The sequence below is a fragment of the Lepidochelys kempii genome, chromosome 10 (genome assembly GCF_965140265.1).
Source record: "Lepidochelys kempii isolate rLepKem1 chromosome 10, rLepKem1.hap2, whole genome shotgun sequence".
NCBI lineage: Eukaryota > Metazoa > Chordata > Testudines > Cheloniidae > Lepidochelys > Lepidochelys kempii.
The window spans coordinates 5,170,666-5,195,684 of NC_133265.1; the positions used below are offsets into that span (position 1 = coordinate 5,170,666).

Consider the following 25,019-nt stretch of genomic DNA (forward strand, 5'->3'; position numbering starts at 1 on the left):
TAAGACTTACTGTGACACTATACCCATATGCATCATGGGGGTATGATTATGATATAATTATGATGTAATTTGTACAAGAGGAGTCATGTGAGGTGACATTGGGAAAGTTGTGATTTGCCTGTGTGAATGCTGGTGGAAGTGTAGGACCGGGAGTGGTCTATCGCTGGTCTCAGCGGCACAGTGCTGAGAGGGAGCCCAGGTGAGTCCGAGGGCTCCGTGGTACCCCAATTCCAGGTGGCACCTGGGGACGTGGGGTGGAAGAACACCCACCACACTTAGAACCAGTATGAATTTTAAAAACAGAAAACTTAAGTATTTATTGTGGGGTTTTTTTAAATCAAAGATCCTCACGCACTATTTGCAACATCATGCCAGTGTGTACCAAACTAGATAGATCATTTGCAGTCAAAATTCAAAAACAAAAACAGAACAGCAGTGGGTAAAAAATTTCAATTCTATTTAAAATTTAAAATTTGAGATTCTTTAAAGTATAAGATTTTAAACTGACACTGTCCTTTTAAATAAATAACTTCAAATGCCATTAAAATACACTTTGTTTTTAATAGGTTTGTAGCAGAGAGTAGGAAGTCCATTCTGACGTGAACCATTGATATTGCAAGAGTGGTTTCTGTTTCTGACTTAAGTGGGAGCTCCTTAACAAATCAAGGAAGACTGGGGAGCAAAAAAAAAAATAAAATAAAATAAAAAAATCTTATTTCATGTTCTTTCAAGATCATGTTTTTATTCTCTTGAAGCCCTAGTCACAACCAGGACCGCCTTGCGCTAGGTGCTGAACAAACACAGAACAAGAGGATGGTCCCTGTCACATACAGTATACAATCTAAGTGATAAGGCATTACCTTTGAAAAGAATTATTTCCTTAATGTAAAAAGCAGTCATTTAAAATTAGGACAGATGTAGGCTGTACCTGGCCATTGGTTCAAATTAGGGAAATAGTGGGAGGGATACGATTGAAGTCTTCCCAAAAATCAGTTCTTATCTTTCTGGCTGGTGGATTTACTATTAAAAGTAAACTGCAAAGCTAAAGAAAGAACTGAGTTAAGCGAAGAAATATGTGTTACATGTCCCCATTCCCAGGCTTTGGAAGAAATTTAGAAGAACGGTAAGTTTTAACTAACCTTTTCTACTGATAAAAGAAAACGAGTACTAGCGGCAACTTAGAGACTCACCAATTTATTTGAGCATAAACTTTCATGAGCTACAGCTCACTTCATGCATCCGACGAAGTGAGCTGTAGCTCACGAAAGCTTATGCTCAAATAAATTGGTGAGTCTCTAAGGTGCCGCTAGTACTCGTTTTCTTTTTGCGAATACAGACTAACACGGCTGCTTCTCGATACTTTTCTACTGATATATCCTGGTTTATATAATGTAATTGTGTAACATTACGGATACAGTTAGTATTACTCCGTATTAGAGCCATACAATTCATCTTTAAGGAATTCTATATCAGGAAATTTAGATTTGAAGCACCAAAGCTATTTTAAACACTTCAGTAACTGAAGGTGGCCTTTGAGGATCTGATGTGTTCATGTACTTTGTAACACAACAGTAGAAACTTTGCAGCCAACTACCATCTCACTGACATCTTAATCTCACACCAAACTAACCAAAGTCTTACCTTTCCATTAGACAAGGTACAGCCATCCTCAAAGATGCAGTGACACCAAGATTTTGCAAGTTCCTAAAACAAATGCATTAGTTTAGTGCTTACATATTCTTCCTAGGACTGGTTTTAAAGCAATCAAATTGACAAGAGAAAAACAAGTGAAAAATATAGTTTCCATAAACAGATGGCATCTACCTCACTGAACTTTGTTTGCAAATACTTTGGAATATTTTCTAAGTTACAATAAACTCAATGCATTGAGTACCTTCTACATTTATTATTATCTGTATTACAGTAGCACTTAAAGCCCTGACTGAAGTGAGGGCATCTATTATGCTAGACGCTGTACAAATATATAGCAAGAGATAGCTCTTCAAGGCAAGGGTTTACAAGCTCAACGCAAAACAGAGATGGAAATTTATTACTCATTTTAAAGATGCGGAACTGAGACAGAGATAGAGTGACTTGCCCAAGCTCATAAAAAGTCCAGATAGTAGAAGTTGCAATCCAATCATCAGCTATGAGACCATCCTCCCCGTTTGTTTGGGATTTCCAATTTCTCTCCAATTTTGATTGGAAATTATTTTAAGCTCTGCCATTATTCAGTTATAAATCATCTGGGGCGAAAAGCCACAACTGTAGCAAAGTGACTCAGGGATTAGAGGGTGAGCTGGAATACTTACTGAGCAGGGTCTTTATGAAGTGCTATTTCTTTGGCTGCTCCCAGGAGCATGACAGCAGCAGCTTTAGGATTCTCTTTTTCTGCCTGATTTAAAAATGTTGTTACCAGTGCAAAAACGCCAGAATACCTAGGAGAATTAAAAGTCCTTACGGTGAAGTATATCTGCACTGAACTGGTTTGTCAGCATGAAAAGCGTTTGCACAAAATTCTATAGTTAGCATTTAAATTGACTAGTCACGATACTTCAGATTCTTTCAAGGGAAAGATACAAGTCGTTTAAAGTACACAGCAACATTTAAAAGGAATGGATGGATGGGATGGAAATTGGACCCTCCGACCCCAGAAAAAATTATTCTAGTCAGGAAGCAGAATTTAGTTTTAAACTTCCATGAATTATAAACAGTGAGGAAAAACTGTTAAATATTTGGTCACACAAGGACAGACACTAAAGCTTAGGGGTTCATTTGAACTGGATCCTGGTCTGGCCTAACTGGCCAGTGGAACATATTGCAAGAGGGAAAAAAGTGAGTTTTCTACAGCATTGTTCTAATTATTAATCTTAGGTTGTCATAAACTGTGCTTTACCTACTGGAAAGCAAATCCCTGTGAATTAAAAAAAAAAAAAACATTCCTTGCAAATTCACTGAACCCTCTCATCAGAGTTACCTGTATATAAGCTCCATATGGCGCTGTCTGCAGACATTACATTGCCCAGGTCCCCGTTTTGGGTGACAGAAACATTCATGTGAATTAGGAGACACTCTCTCACCAACCAGATATTTGTTATATTCCACTGAAAGTTCATGGACAAATTTCATCAGAAGATTTCCTGGGGGATTGAAGAGGAAAGAGTGCTGAAATAGGCTCTCTTCTAGACAAGCGTTATGCTCATAAAGAGTCCTATATATTAAACCTCGCTGATTCTGGGATAGCACAAAAGCGTAATGCTTACCACCATGTCGAAGGTCTGCATCTATATCTGTGAGCTCCAAGTTGAACATCACAAGAACACCAGCCAAGGCCAAACCACGCTGGTCTTTCCAGAACGTGCTTTTATTATGTGCATTGCAGTGACAGTGAGAAGGGGTTGTCCAGTTTTGGCACTGTTTTATGGGGGAAAGGAAGAGGAAAAATTGCATTCAAGTTAACCAAAACAAAAATTAGTTACGATCCCTTGCTCAGCGAGGTCAACATTGTATCCATGTTGCTAAGTATCTTTTATACTGAGCTACTGCATATTCCTATGCAAACATTAGCTGATTTTACAAACTGTACAGTAACATACCTGTGCCTGGAATGACATAATCTACACTATAAATCTGGGTCAAAATTACAAAGTAGTACTTCTTCTCACACATCACCAGATCTAGACTAAAGAATATAAAACAGCCATTCAAGGTCTGACTGGTTGTGAGCATGGAGATTTTAGTTCTAGTTACTCTTTAGTATGTTTCTTTCAGTTGATCGTTCCCAGTGTACTCAAAATCCAAATTTAAGATACTGGAGTGAGCATATTAACCAACAACTGGAAATACTATTATAGAAGAGGAATTTACATGAAAAGCAGACTGATCTAGAAAGAGTGAGAACTGGATCTTAGAAAGATTAAGCCTTTATACATATGTAACTAACTCACAGGGATGTTGAGAGGCTTAATTATTTGGGATCTGTAAAGCGCTGTCATTCCTGGATGAAAGGCATATAGTTTAAACCTACAAAGTTTAATGAATTTAGGGAAAAAAAAACCCTGAAAATAATTTTAAGCCACTTTTGAGCTAATGAACCATTTTCTATAGAACACTTGGCTCCATGTTCAAAACCTCCCTAAAATCTGGATAAAGAGCTAGAATATTTTGATGAATTCCACATTTTTAAAATTTTAGCTTTTTTTTTTTTTTAAAAAAACGGTCTGCAACAAAAAGTGGAGAAATCTGAATATTTCTGATATCAAGCTAATCCGGGAGGGGGGGGGGGGGGGTTCACTTTGGACAACTCAAGCCTGTGTTTCATAACTACACCTTAAGTCCTTCCTTACCTCAGAAGCTAGCTTATCACAAATGTAGCAGTAGCACTGATCACAGATATTGGCATTGTTCTCAAGGGGTGAACATGTTTCACATTCTGCTCGCCTGTAGGTTGATAAAGCAGAACACTATTTATAGTATACACTAAATAACTGTTCTGTTCCTCTTCTACTTCATGACAATTTTTTTAATTATTAAAACCCTGCCACAATTATTTAACAAAATAAGCTAATAAACTTACACTGGTAAAACTTAATATATAGCACTAAGGCACTAATTTGAAAAGGTATTTTAGAATAGCATGTGGCCCAGCAGGAAAGTTGAGACCTTGCTTTGTGCCCTGATTGCAATTATATGATTTAAATTTTCTAGCCATAAAAAAAAGATATCACTGATACTGGGTTTTTTTAGACTCCTCTATTGAAATTTAGTACAAATTAAATAAATGCACACAAAATATCAATAATAAAAAAATCTGGTATTACTCCCTATAAAAGAGGAAACCCATATTATCCACTATGCTACTGAACATACTCAAATGGGTGTGTCATACAGTCATATCTTGCATGAGGCATCACTTTCCCTTGTTTACAGAAAGTAACTACTAGTTCACATTCCTCATCCACAATCTCTTCAGCTTTGTCTTCCAGAATAGGTTTTTCTGTAAAAAGGGAAATACACTGTGGTTTATTTCAGAGTAAAATGATTGCAGATTTAGTTAAAAGCAAAACTGGCTATTGGTTTTTATTCATTAAGCATGTTGGGGCAAAGATGGTCTTTGTCCAGTGTTTGAACAGAGCCTAGTACAATTGGGTCCTGCTCTATGACTGGCACCACCGCAACAGAAATTAAAGAGGTTATTCACATTGATGCAGGACAGGCATTGGAAATCCTACTGGTACTTTGATACCACACACCAGCCGTATTTAGAGAAACTTGTTAACAACTTAAAACTACTTAGTGCTTAAAAAAAAAAGTTAAAGTTTCTGGAGATCTTAAGTTGAATTTTTTTAAAAAAGATGTGAAATACCAGAAGAACCTTTGCTTTCTCTCCGTTTTTTGGTTTCTCCCTGGGAGAGAGAAGAGAAAAGGCTCCACTTTCTGATGAAAGTTTAGATTCTGGGGAAATGGTTAACAAAACCACTTAAAATACTTTTCCTTAAGTATACTTTGCCCTTTAAGGGAATTAAATGTAATGGATACCAATTTAAGAGGGACAATGTCCACTTATAAAATTCTTTTTTTTTTTTAAATGAGTATTTTGTACAAAGGAAAATTCTTATTTTTCCAGTTTGTTTAATAAGTGCATTTACAAACATTTTGTTTATACTCAGTTTTATTGCTGCCCCTGGTTAGTCAATTTTCTTTTTTGTTTTCGTGGTGATTACACACTGCAACAAGACAGAGGAAGCACCTTCACACTTTGATGATTTTAGAACTACATACACTGGCTTGGAGACTCAAAAGCAGTAGTAATACTCAAAACAAATCTGAACTAAAAAAAGTCTCTTTGCAGAGACTTACATAAGGCAAAAGCACAGCACTTACGCAATGGTTCAACTAACAGGACTGAGTTCCCAAGAGGAGACTCAGCTTCATCATCACTTATCAGGATCACACTTTCCTCCTGCGCACCTCCTTGTTCTGGGCCCATGATACCTAACCTCAAAAAGAAAAAACAATTTGGGACTAGAGGAGAGAAATGAACTTTGCACTTTGCTACAATACATTGCTCTTAACATAGAGCTTTTCATTAAAAGGCTTCAAAGTGCTTTACAGAGCATTAGCCCCATTTTACAGATTGGGAAACTGAGGCTTATGGAGGGGACGTGATGTGCTCAAAGCTGCCCAGCAGCACAGCTAGTAATAAAACTCAGGCTTCCTGAGTCTCAGTGCAGTGGTCTATCAGCTAGGCCACCCTGCTCCCCCTAGGAGCCTTTAAATCCCACAGATGCTTTGGCTGGCAGCCCAGAAAACGTTACGCAAACACCACCCACAACATGGAAAGCCCCACATGAAAGTAACTAAAAAGTGTTTTGTTTTTTTTAAAATATTTGGACTTCTGACTAGTGGTTTCAACTGTCCCTGCAGAACTAGGCCAGGAAAGCCAGAAACGGGCTGAAAAGACCATTCCCCTCTCCCCCGCAACTCTCTCCCCACCCTTGTTGTCCCCCAGACCCCCCCCCACTCTCTCCCCACCCCCACACTGTCCCCGACCCCCAGACCCCCCCCACTCTCTCCCCACCCCCACACTGTCCCCGACCCACAGACCCCCCCACTCTCACCCCACCCCCACACTGTCCCCGACCCACAGACCCCCCCACTCTCTCCCCACCCCCACACTGTCCCCGACCCACAGACCCCCCCACTCTCACCCCACCCCCACACTGTCCCCGACCCACAGACCCCCCCACTCTCTCCCCACCCCCACACTGTCCCCGACCCCCAGACCCCCCACTCTCTCCCCACCCCCACACGGTCCCCGACCCCCAGACCCCCTACTCTCTCCCCACCCCCACACGGTCCCCCACCCCCAGACCCCCCCACTCTCTCCCCACCCCCACACGGTCCCCCACCCCCAGACCCCCCCACTCTCTCCCCACCCCCCACTGTCCCCGACCCCCAGACCCCCCCACTCTCTCCCCACCCCCCACTGTCCCTGACCCACAGACAGATCCCCCACTCTCGCCCTCGTTGTCCCCCAGACCCCCTTCTCCCCCGGCCACCCCACAGACCTCCCGCAACCCCCGCCGGCCCCTCACACACCGCCCGCCACGGCCCTTCTGCCGCCAACAGCGGCCGCCGTCGCTTTCAATTCTCGCGGCTGACTCCCCGGGCAGGACTTCCGGAGCCGCGACCCCGCGCGGAGGCCCCGGGACCTGGCGCCGGCACCGGCGCTTCCGCCAGGACTGAACGAAGCCGCGACCGTCACGTGACGGGAGGCGGGCGCCGCGGCGGCCATGTTGGCTCCTGGCGCGGCGGGCGGGGGCTCCCTGGGGGCCCCCGCCGCGGCGCGCGACAGCCCGGGGGGGGCCGGGGGGTCTTGCTCGTGCTGGGGCCCCGCAGGCCGAGGCGCGCCGGGCCGTCGGGGGACTGACAGGAGTTGTGGCCTGGGCCCCACCCCAAGCCCCCGAGCCCCCAGCCCAGACCCCTCTCCCGCCCTCCAACCCCAGCCCAGAGCCCCCTCCTAGACCCCAAACCCCTCAGCCCCAGCCCAGAGCCCGCACCCCCAGCCAGAGACCCCCTGCACCGTAACCCTCCTCCCAGCCCAGAGCCCGCCCCCGCCCTCCAACCCCCGCCCAGAGCCCCCTCCTAGACCCCAAACCCCTCAGCCCCAGCCCAGAGCCCCCCCCCGCCCTCCAACCCCCGCCCAGAGCCCCCTCCTACACCCCAAACCCCTCATCTCCAGCCCAGAGCCCGCCCCCGCCCTCCAACCCCCGCCCAGAGCCCCCTCCTAGACCCCAAACCCCTCAGCCCCAGCCCAGAGCCCGCACCCCCAGCCAGAGACCCCCTGCACCGTAACCCTCCTCCCCAGCCCAGAGCCCCCTCCCGCCCTCCAACCCCCGCCCAGAGCCCCCTCCTACACCCCAAACCCCTCAGCCCCAGCCCAGAGCCCCCCCCCGCCCTCCAACCCCCCCATCCCCAGCCCAGAGCCCCCTCCTACACCCCAACCCCCTCATCTCCAGCCCAGAGCCCCCTCCCGCCCTCCAACCCCCCCATCCCCAGCCCAGAGCCCCCCCCGCCCTCCAACCCCCGCCCAGAGCCCCCTCCTACACCCCAAACCCCTCAGCCCCAGCCCAGAGCCCCCCCCCGCCCTCCAACCCCAGCCCAGAGCCCCCTCCTAGACCCCAAACCCCTCATCTCCAGCCCAGAGCCCCCTCCCGCCCTCCAACCCCCGCCCAGAGCCCCCTCCTAGACCCCAAACCCCTCAGCCCCAGCCCAGAGCCCGCACCCCCGCCCTCCAACCCCCGCCCAGAGCCCCCTCCTACACCCCAAACCCCTCAGCCCCAGCCCAGAGCCCGCACCCCCAGCCAGAGACCCCCTGCACCGTAACCGCCCTCCCCAGCCCAGAGCCCCCTCCCGCCCTCCAACCCCCGCCCAGAGCCCCCTCCTAGACCCCAAACCCCTCAGCCCCAGCCCAGAGCCCGCACCCCCAGCCAGAGACCCCCCTGCACCGTAACCCCCCTCCCCAGCCCAGAGCCCCCTCCCGCCCTCCAACCCCCCCATCCCCAGCCCAGAGCCCCCTCCTAGACCCCAAACCCTTCAGCCCCAGCCCAGAGCCCCCTCCTACACCCCAAACCCCTCAGCCCCAGCCCAGAGCCCCCCCCGCCCTCCAACCCCCGCCCAGAGCCCCCTCCTACACCCCAAACCCCTCAGCCCCAGCCCAGAGCCCGCACCCCCAGCCAGAGACCCCCCTGCACCGTAACCCTCCTCCCCAGCCCAGAGCCCCCTCCCGCCCTCCAACCCCCCCATCCCCAGCCCAGAGCCCCCTCCTAGACCCCAAACCCCTCATCTCCAGCCCAGAGCCCCCCCCCCGCCCTCCAACCCCCGCCCAGAGCCCCCTCCTACACCCGAAACCCCTCAGCCCCAGCCCAGAGCCCGCACCCCCAGCCCAGAGCCCCCTCCCGCCCTCCAACCCTCCCCTCCCCAGCCCAGAGCCCCCTCCTAGACCCCAAACCCCTCATCTCCAGCCCAGAGCCCGCACCCCCAGCCAGAGACCCCCCTGCACCGTAACCCTCTGCCCCAGCCCAGAGCCCCCTCCCGCCCTCCAACCCCCGCCCAGAGCCCCCTCCTACACCCCAAACCCCTCAGCCCCAGCCCAGAGCCCCCCCCGCCCTCCAACCCCCGCCCAGAGCCCCCTCCTACACCCCAAACCCCTCAGCCCCAGCCCAGAGCCCGCACCCCCAGCCAGAGACCCCCCTGCACCGTAACCCCCTGCCCCAGCCCAGAGCCCCCTCCCACCCTCCAACCCCCCCATCCCCAGCCCAGAGCCCCCCCCTGCCCTCCAACCCCCGCCCAGAGCCCCCCACCGCCCTCCAACCCCCGCCCAGAGCCCCCTCCTACACCCCAAACCCCTCAGCCCCAGCCCAGAGCCCGCACCCCCAGGCAGAGACCCCCCTGCACCGTAACCCCCTGCCCCAGCCCAGAGCCCCCTCCCACCCTCCAACCCCCCCATCCCCAGCCCAGAGCCCCCTCCTACACCCCAAACCCCTCAGCCCCAGCCCAGAGCCCGCACCCCCAGCCAGAGACCCCCCTGCACCGTAACCCCCCTCCCCAGCCCAGAGCCCCCTCCCGCCCTCCAACCCCCCCATCCCCAGCCCAGAGCCCCCTCCTAGACCCCAAACCCCTCAGCCCCAGCCCAGAGCCCGCACCCCCAGCCAGAGACCCCCTGCACCGTAACCCCCCTCCCCAGCCCAGAGCCCCCTCCCGCCCTCCAACCCCCGCCCAGAGCCCCCTCCTACACCCCAAACCCCTCAGCCCCAGCCCAGAGCCCGCACCCCCAGCCAGAGACCCCCTGCACCGTAACCGCCCTCCCCAGCCCAGAGCCCCCTCCCGCCCTCCAACCCCCCCATCCCCAGCCCAGAGCCCCCTCCTAGACCCCAAACCCCTCAGCCCCAGCCCAGAGCCCGCACCCCCAGCCAGAGACCCCCCTGCACCGTAACCCCCCTCCCCAGCCCAGAGCCCCCTCCCGCCCTCCAACCCCCCCATCCCCAGCCCAGAGCCCCCTCCTAGACCCCAAACCCTTCAGCCCCAGCCCAGAGCCCCCTCCTACACCCCAAACCCCTCAGCCCCAGCCCAGAGCCCCCCCCGCCCTCCAACCCCCGCCCAGAGCCCCCTCCTACACCCCAAACCCCTCAGCCCCAGCCCAGAGCCCGCACCCCCAGCCAGAGACCCCCTGCACCGTAACCCTCCTCCCCAGCCCAGAGCCCCCTCCCGCCCTCCAACCCCCCCATCCCCAGCCCAGAGCCCCCTCCTAGACCCCAAACCCCTCATCTCCAGCCCAGAGCCCCCCCCCCGCCCTCCAACCCCCGCCCAGAGCCCCCTCCTACACCCCAAACCCCTCAGCCCCAGCCCAGAGCCCGCACCCCCAGCCCAGAGCCCCCTCCCGCCCTCCAACCCTCCCCTCCCCAGCCCAGAGCCCCCTCCTAGACCCCAAACCCCTCATCTCCAGCCCAGAGCCCGCACCCCCAGCCAGAGACCCCCCTGCACCGTAACCCTCTGCCCCAGCCCAGAGCCCCCTCCCGCCCTCCAACCCCCGCCCAGAGCCCCCTCCTACACCCCAAACCCCTCAGCCCCAGCCCAGAGCCCCCCCCGCCCTCCAACCCCCGCCCAGAGCCCCCTCCTACACCCCAAACCCCTCAGCCCCAGCCCAGAGCCCGCACCCCCAGCCAGAGACCCCCCTGCACCGTAACCCCCTGCCCCAGCCCAGAGCCCCCTCCCACCCTCCAACCCCCCCATCCCCAGCCCAGAGCCCCCCCCTGCCCTCCAACCCCCGCCCAGAGCCCCCCCCCGCCCTCCAACCCCCGCCCAGAGCCCCCTCCTACACCCCAAACCCCTCAGCCCCAGCCCAGAGCCCGCACCCCCAGGCAGAGACCCCCCTGCACCGTAACCCCCTGCCCCAGCCCAGAGCCCCCTCCCACCCTCCAACCCCCCCATCCCCAGCCCAGAGCCCCCTCCTACACCCCAAACCCCTCAGCCCCAGCCCAGAGCCCGCACCCCCAGCCAGAGACCCCCCTGCACCGTAACCCCCCTCCCCAGCCCAGAGCCCCCTCCCGCCCTCCAACCCCCCCATCCCCAGCCCAGAGCCCCCTCCTAGACCCCAAACCCCTCAGCCCCAGCCCAGAGCCCCCTCCTACACCCCAAACCCCTCAGCCCCAGCCCAGAGCCCCCCCCGCCCTCCAACCCCCGCCCAGAGCCCCCTCCTACACCCCAAACCCCTCAGCCCCAGCCCAGAGCCCGCACCCCCAGCCAGAGACCCCCTGCACCGTAACCCCCCTCCCCAGCCCAGAGCCCCCCCCGCCCTCCAACCCCCGCCCAGAGCCCCCTCCTACACCCCAAACCCCTCAGCCCCAGCCCAGAGCCCGCACCCCCAGCCAGAGACCCCCCTGCACCGTAACCCTCCTCCCCAGCCCAGAGCCCCCTCCCGCCCTCCAACCCCCCCATCCCCAGCCCAGAGCCCCCTCCTAGACCCCAAACCCCTCATCTCCAGCCCAGAGCCCCCCCCCCGCCCTCCAACCCCCGCCCAGAGCCCCTTCCTACACCCCAAACCCCTCAGCCCCAGCCCAGAGCCCGCACCCCCAGCCCAGAGCCCCCTCCCGCCCTCCAACCCTCCCCTCCCCAGCCCAGAGCCCCCTCCTAGACCCCAAACCCGTCATCTCCAGCCCAGAGCCCGCACCCCCAGCCAGAGACCCCCCTGCACCGTAACCCTCTGCCCCAGCCCAGAGCCCCCTCCCGCCCTCCAACCCCCGCCCAGAGCCCCCTCCTACACCCCAAACCCCTCAGCCCCAGCCCAGAGCCCCCCCGCCCTCCAACCCCCGCCCAGAGCCCCCTCCTACACCCCAAACCCCTCAGCCCCAGCCCAGAGCCCGCACCCCCAGCCAGAGACCCCCCTGCACCGTAACCCCCTGCCCCAGCCCAGAGCCCCCTCCCACCCTCCAACCCCCCCATCCCCAGCCCAGAGCCCCCTCCTACACCCCAAACCCCTCATCTCCAGCCCAGAGCCCGCACCCCCAGCCAGAGACCCCCCTGCACCGTAACCCCCAGCCCAGAGCCCCCTCCCGCCCTCCAACCCCCCCATCCCCAGCCCAGAGCCCCCTCCTAGACCCCAAACCCCTCATCTCCAGCCCAGAGCCCGCACCCCCAGCCAGAGACCCCCCTGCACCGTAACCCCCTGCCCCAGCCCAGAGCCCCCTCCTACACCCCAAACCGCTCATCCCCAGCCCAGAGCCCGCACACCCAGGTAGAGCCCAAATCCCCCCCCCGCACCCTAACCCCCTGCCCCAGCCCAGAGCCCCCTCCCACTCTCCAACCCCCCCATCCCCAGCCCAGAGCCCCCTCCTACACCCCAAACCCCTCAGCCCCAGCCCAGAGCCCGCACCCCCAGCCAGAGACCCCCCTGCACCATAACCCTCTGCCCCAGCCCAGAGCCCCCTCCCGCCCTCCAACCCCCCTCCCCAGCCCAGAGCCCCCTCCTACACCCCAAACCCCTCATCTCCAGCCCAGAGCCCGCACCCCCAGGCAGAGACCCCCCTGCACCGTAACCCCCTGCCCCAGCCCAGAGCCCCCTCCCGCCCTCCAACCCCCGCCCAGAGGCCCCTCCTACACCCCAAACCCCTCAGCCCCAGCCCAGAGCCCCCCCCGCCCTCCAACCCCCGCCCAGAGCCCCCTCCCGCCCTCCAACCCCCCCATCCCCAGCCCAGAGCCCCCTCCTAGACCCCAAACCCCTCATCTCCAGCCCAGAGCCCGCACCCCCAGCCAGAGACCCCCTGCACCGTAACCCTCTGCCCCAGCCCAGAGCCCCCCCCGCCCTCCAACCCCCGCCCAGAGCCCCCTCCTACACCCCAAACCCCTCAGCCCCAGCCCAGAGCCCGCACCCCCAGCCAGAGACCCCCTGCACCGTAACCCCCCTCCCCAGCCCAGAGCCCCCTCCCGCCCTCCAACCCCCGCCCAGAGCCCCCTCCTACACCCCAAACGCCTCAGCCCCAGCCCAGAGCCCGCACCCCCAGCCAGAGACCCCCCTGCACCGTAACCCTCTGCCCCAGCCCAGAGCCCCCTCCCGCCCTCCAACCCCCCTCCCCAGCCCAGAGCCCCCCCCGCCCTCCAACCCCCGCCCAGAGCCCCCTCCTACACCCCAAACCCCTCAGCCCCAGCCCAGAGCCCGCACCCCCAGGCAGAGATCCCCCTGCACCGTAACCCCCCTCCCCAGCCCAGAGCCCCCTCCCGCCCTCCAACCCCCCCATCCCCAGCCCAGAGCCCCCTCCTACACCCCAAACCCCTCATCCCCAGCCCAGAGCCCGCACCCCCAGGCAGAGCCCAAATCCCCCCCCCGCACCCTAACCCCCTGCCCCAGCCCAGAGCCCCCTCCCACCCTCCAACCCCCCCATCCCCAGCCCAGAGCCCCCTCCTACACCCCAAACCCCTCATCCCCAGCCCAGAGCCCGCACCCCCAGCCAGAGACCCCCCTGCACCGTAACCCCCTGCCCCAGCCCAGAGCCCCCTCCTACACCCCAAACCCCTCATCCCCAGCCCAGAGCCCGCACCCCCAGGTAGAGCCCAAATCCCCCCCCCCGCACCCTAACCCCCTGCCCCAGCCCAGAGCCCCCTCCCACTCTCCAACTCCCCCATCCCCTGCCCAGAGCCCCCTCCTACACCCCAAACCCCTCAGCCCCAGCCCAGAGCCCGCACCCCCAGCCAGAGACCCCCCTGCACCATAACCCTCTGCCCCAGCCCAGAGCCCCCTCCTACACCCCAAACCCCTCATCCCCAGTCCAGAGCCCGCACCCCCAGCCCAGAGCCCCCTCCCGCCCTCCAACCCCCCCATCCCCAGCCCAGAGCCTTAGCAAGTTGCCTTAGCAAGTGGAGCATAAGCTTTCGTGGATGACAGGCATCCGACGAAGTGGGCATTCACCGACGTAAGCTTATGATCCCATACGTCTGTTAGTCTATAAGGTGCCACAGGACTCTTTGCCGTCTCAACTTTGTCATTCACAAATGTTATTAGCACACTCCCTCCCACTTTTTGTGCCAAGCTCAGTAATAAAAATGTTAAATAAGATCGGTCCCAAGACTTATCCCTAAGGAACTCCACTATTAGTAACCTTTCAGTTCGCCTTTCAGTATGACCCATTCATAGAATCATAGAATCATAGAATATCAGGGTTGGAAGGGACCCCAGAAGGTCATCAGAAGGTCATTGTAGTCTCCCCTTCAACTAGTTCCTTATCCACCTTTCAGTTCTCATATTAATCCCCATCTTCTCCAATTTAACTAATAATTTCTCATGTGGAACTGTATCAAATGCCTTCCTGACCTCCGGGTATTAGATCTACTGCATTTACTTTGTCTAAAAAAATCCGTTGTCTTCTCAAAGATTTTGTTACCACCTCTTGAATCCAACAATTGTAGAAAAATCTTCAATTACTATCTATCATTTAGGTTACTCACTTTTTGCAGTTTAGACCATTTAACTTTAGGAAACATTCTAATGCCTTTCTTATCTTAATCACCCATTAATTACTCTGTTTATAAACACAAATCAAGGAAGGTTTCAGAGTAACAGCCGTGTTAGTATGTATTCGCAAAAAGAAAAGGAGTACTTGTGGCACCTTAGAGACTAACCAATTTATTTGAGCATAAGCTTTCATGAGCTACAGCTCACTTCATCGGATGCATAATGTGGAAAGTGCAGAAGATCTTTTTATACACACAAAGCATGAAGGTATTTTTTCATGCTTTGTGTGTATAAAAAGATCTTCTACACTTTCCACAGTATGCATCCGATGAAGTGAGCTGTAGCTCACGAAAGCTTATGCTCAAATAAATTGGTTAGTCTCTAAGGTGCCACAAATCAAGGAAGGTTTTGTAAAGGCTTTTTAAGCTCCCCCTAGAACTGTGTGCATGCGCACAGCAGAGCCTAGTGAGGATGAAAAACAAAAAGCGGCAGAAACCCCCCATACCCTGCAACCCACTACTTAAAACACATTAAGAGCAATTTAAAAAAAAATCTGCTTATTTTAAGTGGTAAGTTGCTTGCAGGGGGATGGGAAGGGGGGAGAAAAGGCCAAGCATGGGGCCACTGTACACCCTTAGTCCACGTGCTTGGAGAATATAAGTCCAGGCATGTCTGAGGGCATTGCTGAGTCACCAGGCAAGGTTGAGCAATGCCCCTGGTGCGGCCTTCTGCAGGTGAGTCATTGCATTGTAGCTCCCTTGCTGGACAATTGCTGTTGATGGTTGTTTGACACCCGCTCGGGCGTTGGTTATCCCCCTGTTATTGTCTTTGCAGAGCTAGTATCTGGGCGCTTCCCAAACCCAGAGCATATTTTAGTGACAATTATACAACACAATTCTCATAACTTCATATGCATTAATGATATACATATTTCGATGGAACAGTGGGTTTCAGCAGATCATAACCTTTCCCATGTGTCATGCTTTATATGCAATATCACAGTTATGTACAGATGATGAATATGGGGTTTACAGGGCGCTCCCCTGGGGTGTAGAGTGTCACAAAGCTTTTCTTTACATTGTAATTAAAATTTTAACACCGTCTGGTAGCATTACCCTCCTGCTTGCCTTCCACAGGGAGTTGTAACCTAGTAGTTGAGAAACACTAGTCTACTATGACCTCCTCCATGACAGGGCCTATAACATTTCACCCAGTGATTCCTATAGTTCAGGGAATTGTTCTTCCCCGCTATAGTTATGTGTGTGTAAAGCAGCAGAATTTAGCCAGTGAGTGGAATATTTTATATTGCCATACTCTTCTTTTTAAAGTGTCACAGAAACAAATATCAGAGGGGTAGCCGTGTTAGTCTGGATCTGTAAAAGCGGCAAAGAGTCCTATGGCACCTTATAGACTAACGGACTCTTTGCCACTTTTACAGAAACAAATGTGGTTACAGAGTATTTCATTATACTTAATAACCATTGTGGCAAAATAAGATAATCACAACACACTCTCCTCCATTAGAAATCTATCCGGTAATAGGGAAAAAGTCAACTAGCATAATCAAAACAACATCCGTCACACTTCAGAACCACCTTGCTAACACTAGATGGTACTATGGCTCTTTGCTGAGCTTTAAAATTGACAGTTTCTTTCTCTAGGAGCTTGGCAAGGTTGTGCAGCAAAAGAGTTTTCAGAGCATGAAAAAGCCATAGAGAAAGTGCTACAACTTCCGATTATTAACCTGGCACCTAGGAAGCTATTGAAACTCCACTGCCACATATTTTCAGTTCCTTCTAAGAGAATATAAATAAAGAAGGATTATGTATAAAACAGGATATTCTTAATAATAATCTTCTAATTTCCAGGATTAGGAATGCAATGTATTATTTGGGCTTAAAAATGAGCAGGATGTGTGAAAGTATACCATCTGGTTGGGGAGGATTTGAGAACTAATTCCTGAGAAATTAATGATTGCCAGCAATTAGTTAATAACCCAAGGAAAATCTAGGGACTATTTTGATTCGACCAGAAACAGCATAACAATGAAGAACAGTTCTGGTATTGTTACTATTAGAAACTATGGGGGGGAAAACAACTAATAATATGATTGGTGTTTTATTCAAATGACTGCAAATATAGTAGAGTATGTTCTCTAAAGCTTATTACTACATAGTAGAAAAAAGTTTTCATGAGAATGATCTCTATTCTATTAATAATAGGACTGGATACATTTAATTTCTTTAGTACATTGTTTCAATCTTGGATGCCTAAAATTAGGCATATTCTGACACCTAACTAAGTAGCCTGATTTCAGAGTGCAGAGCACTTTCTGGATAGATATTTCATCCACCGGTGAAATGCCACCACCTCTGTAACATGGCAGCACTTTAACAGCAATTTAGGGCAAGAAGTGAAGGATTGACACTGCAGAAGGAATTAATAGGAGCAGAACTGGAGTTTGGCCAGGACATCAAGGCTAAGACTGCAACTCTTGGGAAAAGTGTCATGGAATCGTGTAATGGCCAGAAATGGTCAGGACTTCAATGTTCCATCTCATCTGAAACACATCTACATAAAATGGAGAGCGGATGTTCTGTTTATACATTTAGTTTTGTGGGGGGGTAAAAGAAGTTGATTGAATTTTATGCAGACTGCATTCAGGCTATCCCATTGCTCCATGCCAGGCTTTGTATTTGTAAATGTAGATGCAAATTGATCTGCAAGTTTGCATACATATTTTCCATATACAGGATTAGAATTCAAAATGACCTTGACAAATTGGAGAATTGGTCTGAAACCAGTCAGATGAAACTCAATAAAGACAAGTGCCAAATACTACACTTAGGAAGGAAAAATCAAATGCACAACGGGAAATAACTAGCTAGGTGGTAGCACTGAAAAGCATCTGGGAGTTACAGGAGATCAAAATTGAATGAGAGTCAACAATGTGATGCAGTTGCAAAAAAAAGGCTAATATTCTGAGGTGAATTAATAGAACTGTTGTATGTGTGGCACGGGAGGTAATTGTCTCGCTCTACTTGACACTCACTGGTGAGGCCTCAGCCAGAGTACTGTGTCCAATTACAAGAAGTAATGGGCATAAACTGCAGCAAGGGAGAATCAGGTTAGAAATTAGGAAAACCTTCTAATTATTGGGGCAGTTAAGTTCTGGAAGGGAGGTTGTGGAATTCCCATCATTGGAAGACTTAACAACAGGTTTGGCAAACACCTGTCACTGATGGTTTCTGGGTTTATATGGTCCTGCTTCAGCGCAGAGGGCTGGACTAGATGACCTCTAAAGGTTCCTTCCAGCCCTACATTTGTATGATTCTATATAAGCCCTAATACATCCCCTACCCCAGTGGCTCTCAACCTTTCCAAAACTACTGTACCCCCCTGTCTGATTTGTCTTGCGCACCCTAAGTTTCACCTCCCTTAAAAACTAGTTGCTTACAAAATCAGACACTCAAATACAAAAGCGTCACAGCACACTGTTACTGAAAAATTGCTTACGTTCTCATTTTTACCATATCATTATAAAAATAAATCAATTGAAATATAAATATTTTACTTACATTTCAGTGTCTAGTCTATAGAGCAGTATAAACAAGTCATTGTCTGTATGAAATTTTAGTTTGTACGGACTTTGCTAGTGCTTTTTATGTAGTCTGATGTAAAACTAGGCAAATATCTAGATGAGTTGATGTACTCCTCGGAAGACCTCTGTGTATCTCCAGGGGTATGAGTACTCCTGTTGAGAACCACTGCCCTACCCCATTCCGCCTCAATTCTCAGTCCCACATGACATCACCATTCCATCAATTCTGTCCCACAGCACTCCTCCATCAGTTTTCTCTCTCCGTGCTCCCAGATACCACACATAGTAATTCTGTTCCCTCCAAACACTCCCTCCCGGCAGTTCTTCTTCCCTTGATGCCTCACCCATATCTGTTCTCAGTCCCCCTAAACATCCATCCATGACTTCTCTCCCTCTCTAGACATATCTCCTGCTCACTCCCATAATCTTCTCTTGTTCACCCTCCTCCTCAGTACTTCACACACAGCCTTGGCTCTTCTTAACAACTAGAGAAGCACCTCCTCTCCTTCCCTGACCCATCACTCAGCACTCCTGGTGCTGGACTCCTCCCCAAGACTCTTCTGAGTGTCTGATTGGAGAAGGAGAGGATCTGAGATCAGAGAGGCATTACATTTGGGTGGTACAAGGAGGCGGTAGAGTCAACCCACCAGAGACAAAATGCATAGTCTCACTACTTAGATACCCGGTGTACTGTGTGTCATAGCTTCCCATTGAAAAGAACTGGAAGTCATGGGAATAAAGAAGAGGGCATCCCCAAAATAAAGAAGTGGGAAATAGCCAAGTTTGAGCTGCTAGGTGTGGAAGGTGGGATAGCTAAAGAAAAGTGTACACACTTGCATGTCATGCATTAATAATGTACAGTTTCAGCATACGTGAGCACAAGTCAATTCTTGAAGAGAGTCTGACATTCTCTTTGTTTATTTTATACAGATGGGGCCTATGCCACACAACTGAGCAGTAGTGTCTCAAGCAGGAACACTTAAGCAACCCCATCCAGGAGTTACACTGAGATGCAAGGTGTCTGCAATAGACCATAGTGGGGCAGCCTGGCATGGCATACGCTGGAGATGCCTTTAGATATGTGGGAACGAAGTACTCGGGAATTGGTTTCAATCCACCGATTTATGAAGTAAAAATGGAATGCCTCTCTGACCGCAATAGCAGCGAACAGACCATTAAAATGTCCATTCCAAAAAATATTCATGTCCCATTTATATTTACTGCTGCTCCATTCTGTTGAAAGTCGAAGGCCCATTTGTACCTGATGAAAAGCTCAGGGTAGATCAATTGACTGGAAAGGGCTCTGAGGACTGAAACCTACAATTCCACATGGGCAAGTGTTAATCCAACAGTCCACTGAACCCAGACGAGGAGCTGTAGATCTTTCCAGGAACACAGACTTGTGGGCTAGCTGACACAGAACTACTGCTTGTTGGCCCAGCCTAGGACGGCCGTGCTGCTGACTGGTTTTTATTGCTTTTCAGTTTTCAAAGAGATTCTCATGCTGGAAAAAGGGGTGGCCCTGTTTTGTATCCATTTCCAGCTTCTCTGTATGTTTGACTGCATCTGTCAAAGGCAAACTTTCCATGGTAGCGTAGTTGAGATTTTCCCCCTTTTAACCCTTCAAAGTCCCTTAGAATGTATTGTAATGTCTTGGCCACATGGATAGAATCAGTGGATGGAATCAAAATTGCTCAGTTGTGTGGCATAGGCCCCATACTGCTGACCGCTAATGGAGAAGCGGTAAGGGGTTGTGCATCTGGAGCAGGAGTCTCTGTTGCCATGCAATGAAAAGTGGCCATGAAGGCCCTAAGTGGCCACCTATTTGTTACAATGTGATTGTGTAGGTCAAGTAAGAGTTTACTGTTTGGGCTATTGGGAGGTAGCCAGTTCTGGAGACTGTTGATAAAATAAGAACGGACTCAGTCTCTCATCCATATTTTTTATTGTTTATAATTTATATTACAGTACCATGCACAGGCCCCAGTCAGGATCAGGACCTTACTGTGCTGTGCTGGGATAAAAGACAGTTCCTGCCCCAAAGAGCTGATGATCCAAATGGGGCAAGACATGAGGGTTGGGTGTAGAACACAAAGGAGATGGAGTTATGAGGAAGACAATGGTGACCGTGCTGGGAACACAGGGTGCCTGCAGGAGCGAGGGGTACTAGATGATGGCTTCACACCTCAGCTGGAACCAAAACAAACCTTTATTTTTACGCTTGAAAGAATATGGGTAAGTTCTTGCCTTCCTCCAAGATCAAATAAACCAGAAATAAGACACCGGGAGAAAGACCCTTCCCAGGGTATTTCAGGGCCCTGTAAGAATGATTCAGTCCAACATGAGGCTTTTCAGGGGACAAATAAAGTGACAGATGGAGGGAATCGCAAGAGAGAACCTAGAGCTAATTCTTCCCCCCCCCCTCGGTTGGGCTGTGAGCCAGCTTGCATCCAGTGCATGAGACAGAGGAGGTAGAAGATGCTCCCCACCTCAGCAAGGTGGCAGCCAAGAGCTCTCGATTTAAGAAACAGATGAATCCGAACCATGGTGGAATGCCTTCTAAAATCTGCTAGCACGCTTCTTCCCACCAGAACCAGAATAAACCCCCTTAACATTTCAGGCTCCTCTCAAGTCCCTGCAATATTATCAGCGCTCTTTGATGCTCTATCTGCCCCCTCGTAGCACCTGGTTCTCCACGTAACACATTTCCTCCGCTTTCAAAAACAAGAAGCATTTGGTTCATTCAAGCCCTGATGTTTCTATAGCATCAGGGTGATTGAGTCTCCTCTGTTTTATATTTGGTATTTTAATAGGCTTTTCTTTTATACTTTCAATGAGTTTTTATTCCCCTTTGAGTATCAGACACTTCAGTCTGTCTGACAATTTTATACACCCCCTGTGGAGTAATATGAACAGTTAGGACAACCTTTGTTTTTCCTGTGGCACAGGTCTCTCTGAAAACATTTTTTTTTGCCTTCAGCCAGATGGACATGTTTTGACCCTTTCCTTACCACCATCTCTCCTCCCCAGCCCTCAATTCCCTCCGGTGTAAAAGCAGGAACAAAACCAGCCTTGCTCTTCAGCATTTCAAACTCTTGTGGTCCTTTGTCAAGAAAGAAAAACAAACGTGGAGTTCAGGTCCTCTGGATCGCTTCAGAAAGGTGTTCCCTTCCTCCTGAAAGGCCTTCTCTTGCTCTCCAATAGACCAAACTTCCCCAAAACCACACCAGGTAAAGCTTCCCAAAAGACACTCAAACCTCACACCCACTCACCCATCACCCTTGCTACTTTTGCTAAGCCACCCATGAGAAGTAGTTAAAAAAAAAAAACTAGATCAGTGCAAAATGTTCACAACAAAACCCGAGACTGGAAGACACTCACCTAGTGCTGGCTTGAAAGTCAGACCAGACTAGGGGGAGAAATTGCTAAGGTTCACAGACCTGGTGAGTGAGCCGGGGGGCCCCCCAGATGCTTCAGGCCAGGCTGGGGCCCTGTAATCTTTTGGCCTGAGTTGTTATGGTGGTGGGAAAGTAATACTGTCTGCCCAGTGCTGCCCAGTGCTCCCCAGTGAGCCTGCGGTTGGCAAGTGGGCGGAGCCATGATTCTGCCCCGCCCTCCTCCAACACACTCTGCTGGTCTGGCATGAGGTGGAAAGCAAAGAGCGCACTGAAAAGATTACCTCGCTGCTGCACCGGAGCAGAAGGAAAGCAGGGGATGAATTGTTTCACACTTCCTACCAAGAGCTGTGGTACAGTACTGTACCCACCACCCTTTCCCCAGGCTGAGCCTAAAAGCTTAGGGCATGATTCCCCATGGCCATGCATGGTATCTAGTCATTTGCACAAGTGCACAGTGGTTGTCAAATGATACTTACTCACAACAGTGGTGAGTTACAGACTCTACAGATAATACAAAAAAGACAATCCCTGCCTCAAAGGGAAAAGATATGATGGATTGGTTTATACCACAGAGGATGTGGCAGGTGTGTATGTGTGTGTCTGTGAAGACATTGCATTGGTATAAATCAGAAAAGTAGTTGTCTGATTCCATCCCGGGTTGGATAGACATTTTCAGACGACGTAGACACTTGGCAAAGGAATGTCTGACATTTTTAAAATGAAAAGCTGGGGAGTGGGGCAGTTGGTTATATTTTCTGAGTGTGAATCTGTGAAAATGAATCCTTTTCAGTGTTTTTGTTTTGCATATGATGGTAGTGGAATGCTTGGGCTCTTTCTCCTTTGCAGAGGGCAACTAGATTGGTTTCAGACATTTCTCATGCTTAATTATGCGGGTCCTATGAAGCTATATAATTTAAAAAACATAAGTCATTAAAATGTTACATATTAAAAATGGCCTTATTTTTTGATGTTGCAGAGTGCTAATGCTCATATGTTGAGAATTATGAGGTTATTATCCTTGTGGCAGCTAATCCAAATTGTCTGTTATCCATAGGCAGAAACTTAAAGGAATACTTAATCCCAGTTCATGGATTACAAACTCGGTGGCATAACTTTGAATCCAGTAGTATTAGTATTTTGCATTTGATAGTTGCCAATAATCTGAGTCAAATATTTCACATCTGGCATTACTATATATTGTCTGGTTTAAGCAATAACTTTTCTTCCCCTTTTGCATTGAGAGAACTTTGATTACTAAAGCCCTTCCTAGGACAGATTTAGCCGGTTCTTTAACATTTGTGATGGGATTGCATTTTGATTCAGTTGAATAATTGGCAGTGATTTTGGTATTAAATTGATTCATGATGTTATCCAGGCCCTTAAATAATTTAACATGAGTGTATTTAATAATTGAATTTGGGGCTTATTTTGTCCCATTAGAAAATATTGCAAACAGACGAGTGATCTGCTTTGGTTAAAACATAAATTATTGGGAATGGATGGCTCTGGGGATCAGTAATGAAAAATTGTCAGCCTCTCTTTTCTGTCACCCACTCAAATCCGGTCCAGGTCGATTGAAAGTCATCTCTTGTGTTTGTACAGCACCAAGTGCACTGGGGTCCCAAATCCTGACCGGGTCTTTTGGGGCATTACTGCAATATCAGTCCTAAATAAACTATTAATAATAATCACTGTACAGTAGCCTGTGTGAAATGAGTTGGATGGAGCTCAGATCGGTTTTTAGTAGGCAAGCACCTACATCAGCAAAGATAGCATACCAAATGGCACTAATTGCTCTAATCACCACCAATTGTTGGCATATCAGTGCTGAATGGGCCACGGAGACTGAACGACTCTCTCCGAATTGTGGTGCCTGTAGATCAGGCAGTAAAGCACACTGTCAGGGTACGGTATGCCGAGGAACCTGCCCATTGCCTTTGCTATACCTGTCCTGGAAAGAAAGCCTGCAGGGTTGTCATTCTGGTTGACAACAGAGGCACAGACAGCTCAATTCATTCCTATTCCAGAGCTGAATTCTGTGCAGGAATGGGACCATGCGAGGTGGGGAATGTTGGTGTTTATGTAAATTCATATAATATAGCATTGTAATGAAAGTCAACAGCTGTCTCTGTTACACATAGTCTCATAAGTTCTTTTTCTCAGCCTAAGAGCTCTGTTCAGGCTTGGAAGATAACGTTGTATTGTTGTTAGTTTTGTGATGTTCTTTTGGGGGAGCTATAGCAAGCAGCAGGGAATTTGCTCTGTGCCTTAATCTCTTGAACTAGAGTCAGTTCTTGGGGCAGAGTTGCTTCCTGGGAATTGTCCATTCGTGTCTGGGCTGAGCTTTTTGAAAGAAGGGGTTGCCTGCATGCTGTTTGTGACCACCTCTCTTCAAGGACTGATGCATACAGTGTAAAAGAAAGAAGTTACATTAAGAATATACCCAGTCTTCATGTCACTGGAAATGCCAGGCAGACGGACAACAATACCATAGCTATATATTACATCAAAACTCTGGATCCAAACACACTTAATATTTAGGGGTGTTTGAAATGGAGAACCAAACTCTGGAGGCTTTTGCCTGCCTCTAAGATGCTATTTACTCACAAACTGAGCCCATTCACTTTTTCTGAGAGACAGACATAGGGCTCTCAGCCATTAACCTATAAACCTGTGCAAGACATAGGTGAAATCTACAGATATGCTTTGCATCAGAGGAGACCTAGCTAAAGCCATTGTTGGCATTGGAAGAATCAGTTCAGAAAAATATCACCCCTCCTTAACCATCACACACACAGAGTCTCCCCACTCCCCAGAGGACTAATCCAGAGCCCGATTAAGTCAATGGGTGTCTGTCCATTGACTGCAAATGCCTTTGGATCAGGCTCCAAAACCTGTACCCCTTTCTGGAATTGAATCACGGGGCTTGTGTTTGGGTTTGATTAATTAACTTCCCCCTCAATGCTCATTTCTATGCACCTCAGCACTTCCTATTTGTAGCTGGAACTGATGTGCCATCATGACAGGGAAATGCTGCGTCCACCCTGACCAGAAGTAGAGTGGCCCAGCACTCTCTCACTTGACACATTTCAAGTCCAATCTTGAGTACCTGGGAGGTTCAAACACAGCAGATCAGCACTGGAGAATGAACCTGATTTTGAGGTACATATCTGAGCTTAACTGAAACTCCAAAATCTTTGCATCTATCACCAGCCATTGGTTTTGTTCTGATTCTTGATCAGAACCTGCCATTTGTATAAGCTAAAGGAAATGACCAAACAATGTGGTTTAGAGGGTAGGTAAACAAAGTGGGTGAAATCCTGACCACATTAAATCAATGGCAAAACTCCCGTTTACTTTAGTGGAGCCAGGATTTCACCCAATGAAGAAATCATGTAACTCCATTGGATGGATTTGACTCTGGGAGCTGTGAAGTAAAATCCATTATAGAAGTGGGACCCTCTGTGATCCAGGGTGCCAAATTAAAATCTGTCTGTTTCACACTCAACCTTTT

At 50.5% G+C, this 25,019-nt stretch overlaps 1 protein-coding gene across 10 annotated transcripts in view; it reads right to left on the reverse strand.

Annotated features, from left to right (window-relative positions):
• GNG13 (G protein subunit gamma 13) overlaps positions 1-25,019 on the reverse strand; it is a 106,994-nt gene that overhangs the window by 48,228 nt on the left and 33,747 nt on the right. For 8 of the 10 annotated variants that reach the window (XR_012161080.1, XR_012161079.1, XR_012161081.1 and 5 more), the window contains exons 1-7: positions 5,884-6,465; positions 4,870-4,996; positions 4,347-4,440; positions 3,264-3,414; positions 2,978-3,140; positions 2,313-2,438; positions 1,642-1,704 (exon numbers count right to left, since the gene is read on the reverse strand). Coding sequence is in view for 7 of the 10 variants with exons in the window: in XM_073361756.1 (XP_073217857.1) it covers positions 1,642-1,704; positions 2,313-2,438; positions 2,978-3,140; positions 3,264-3,414; positions 4,347-4,440; positions 4,870-4,996; positions 5,884-5,989 (830 nt within the window). In the remaining 3 variants the exon portion in view is untranslated. Of the gene's footprint in view, positions 1-1,641; positions 1,705-2,312; positions 2,439-2,977; positions 3,141-3,263; positions 3,415-4,346; positions 4,441-4,869; positions 4,997-5,883; positions 6,466-25,019 lie in introns of those variants that run through there. The other 2 variants (XM_073361752.1, XM_073361751.1) reach the window with 2 other exon arrangements.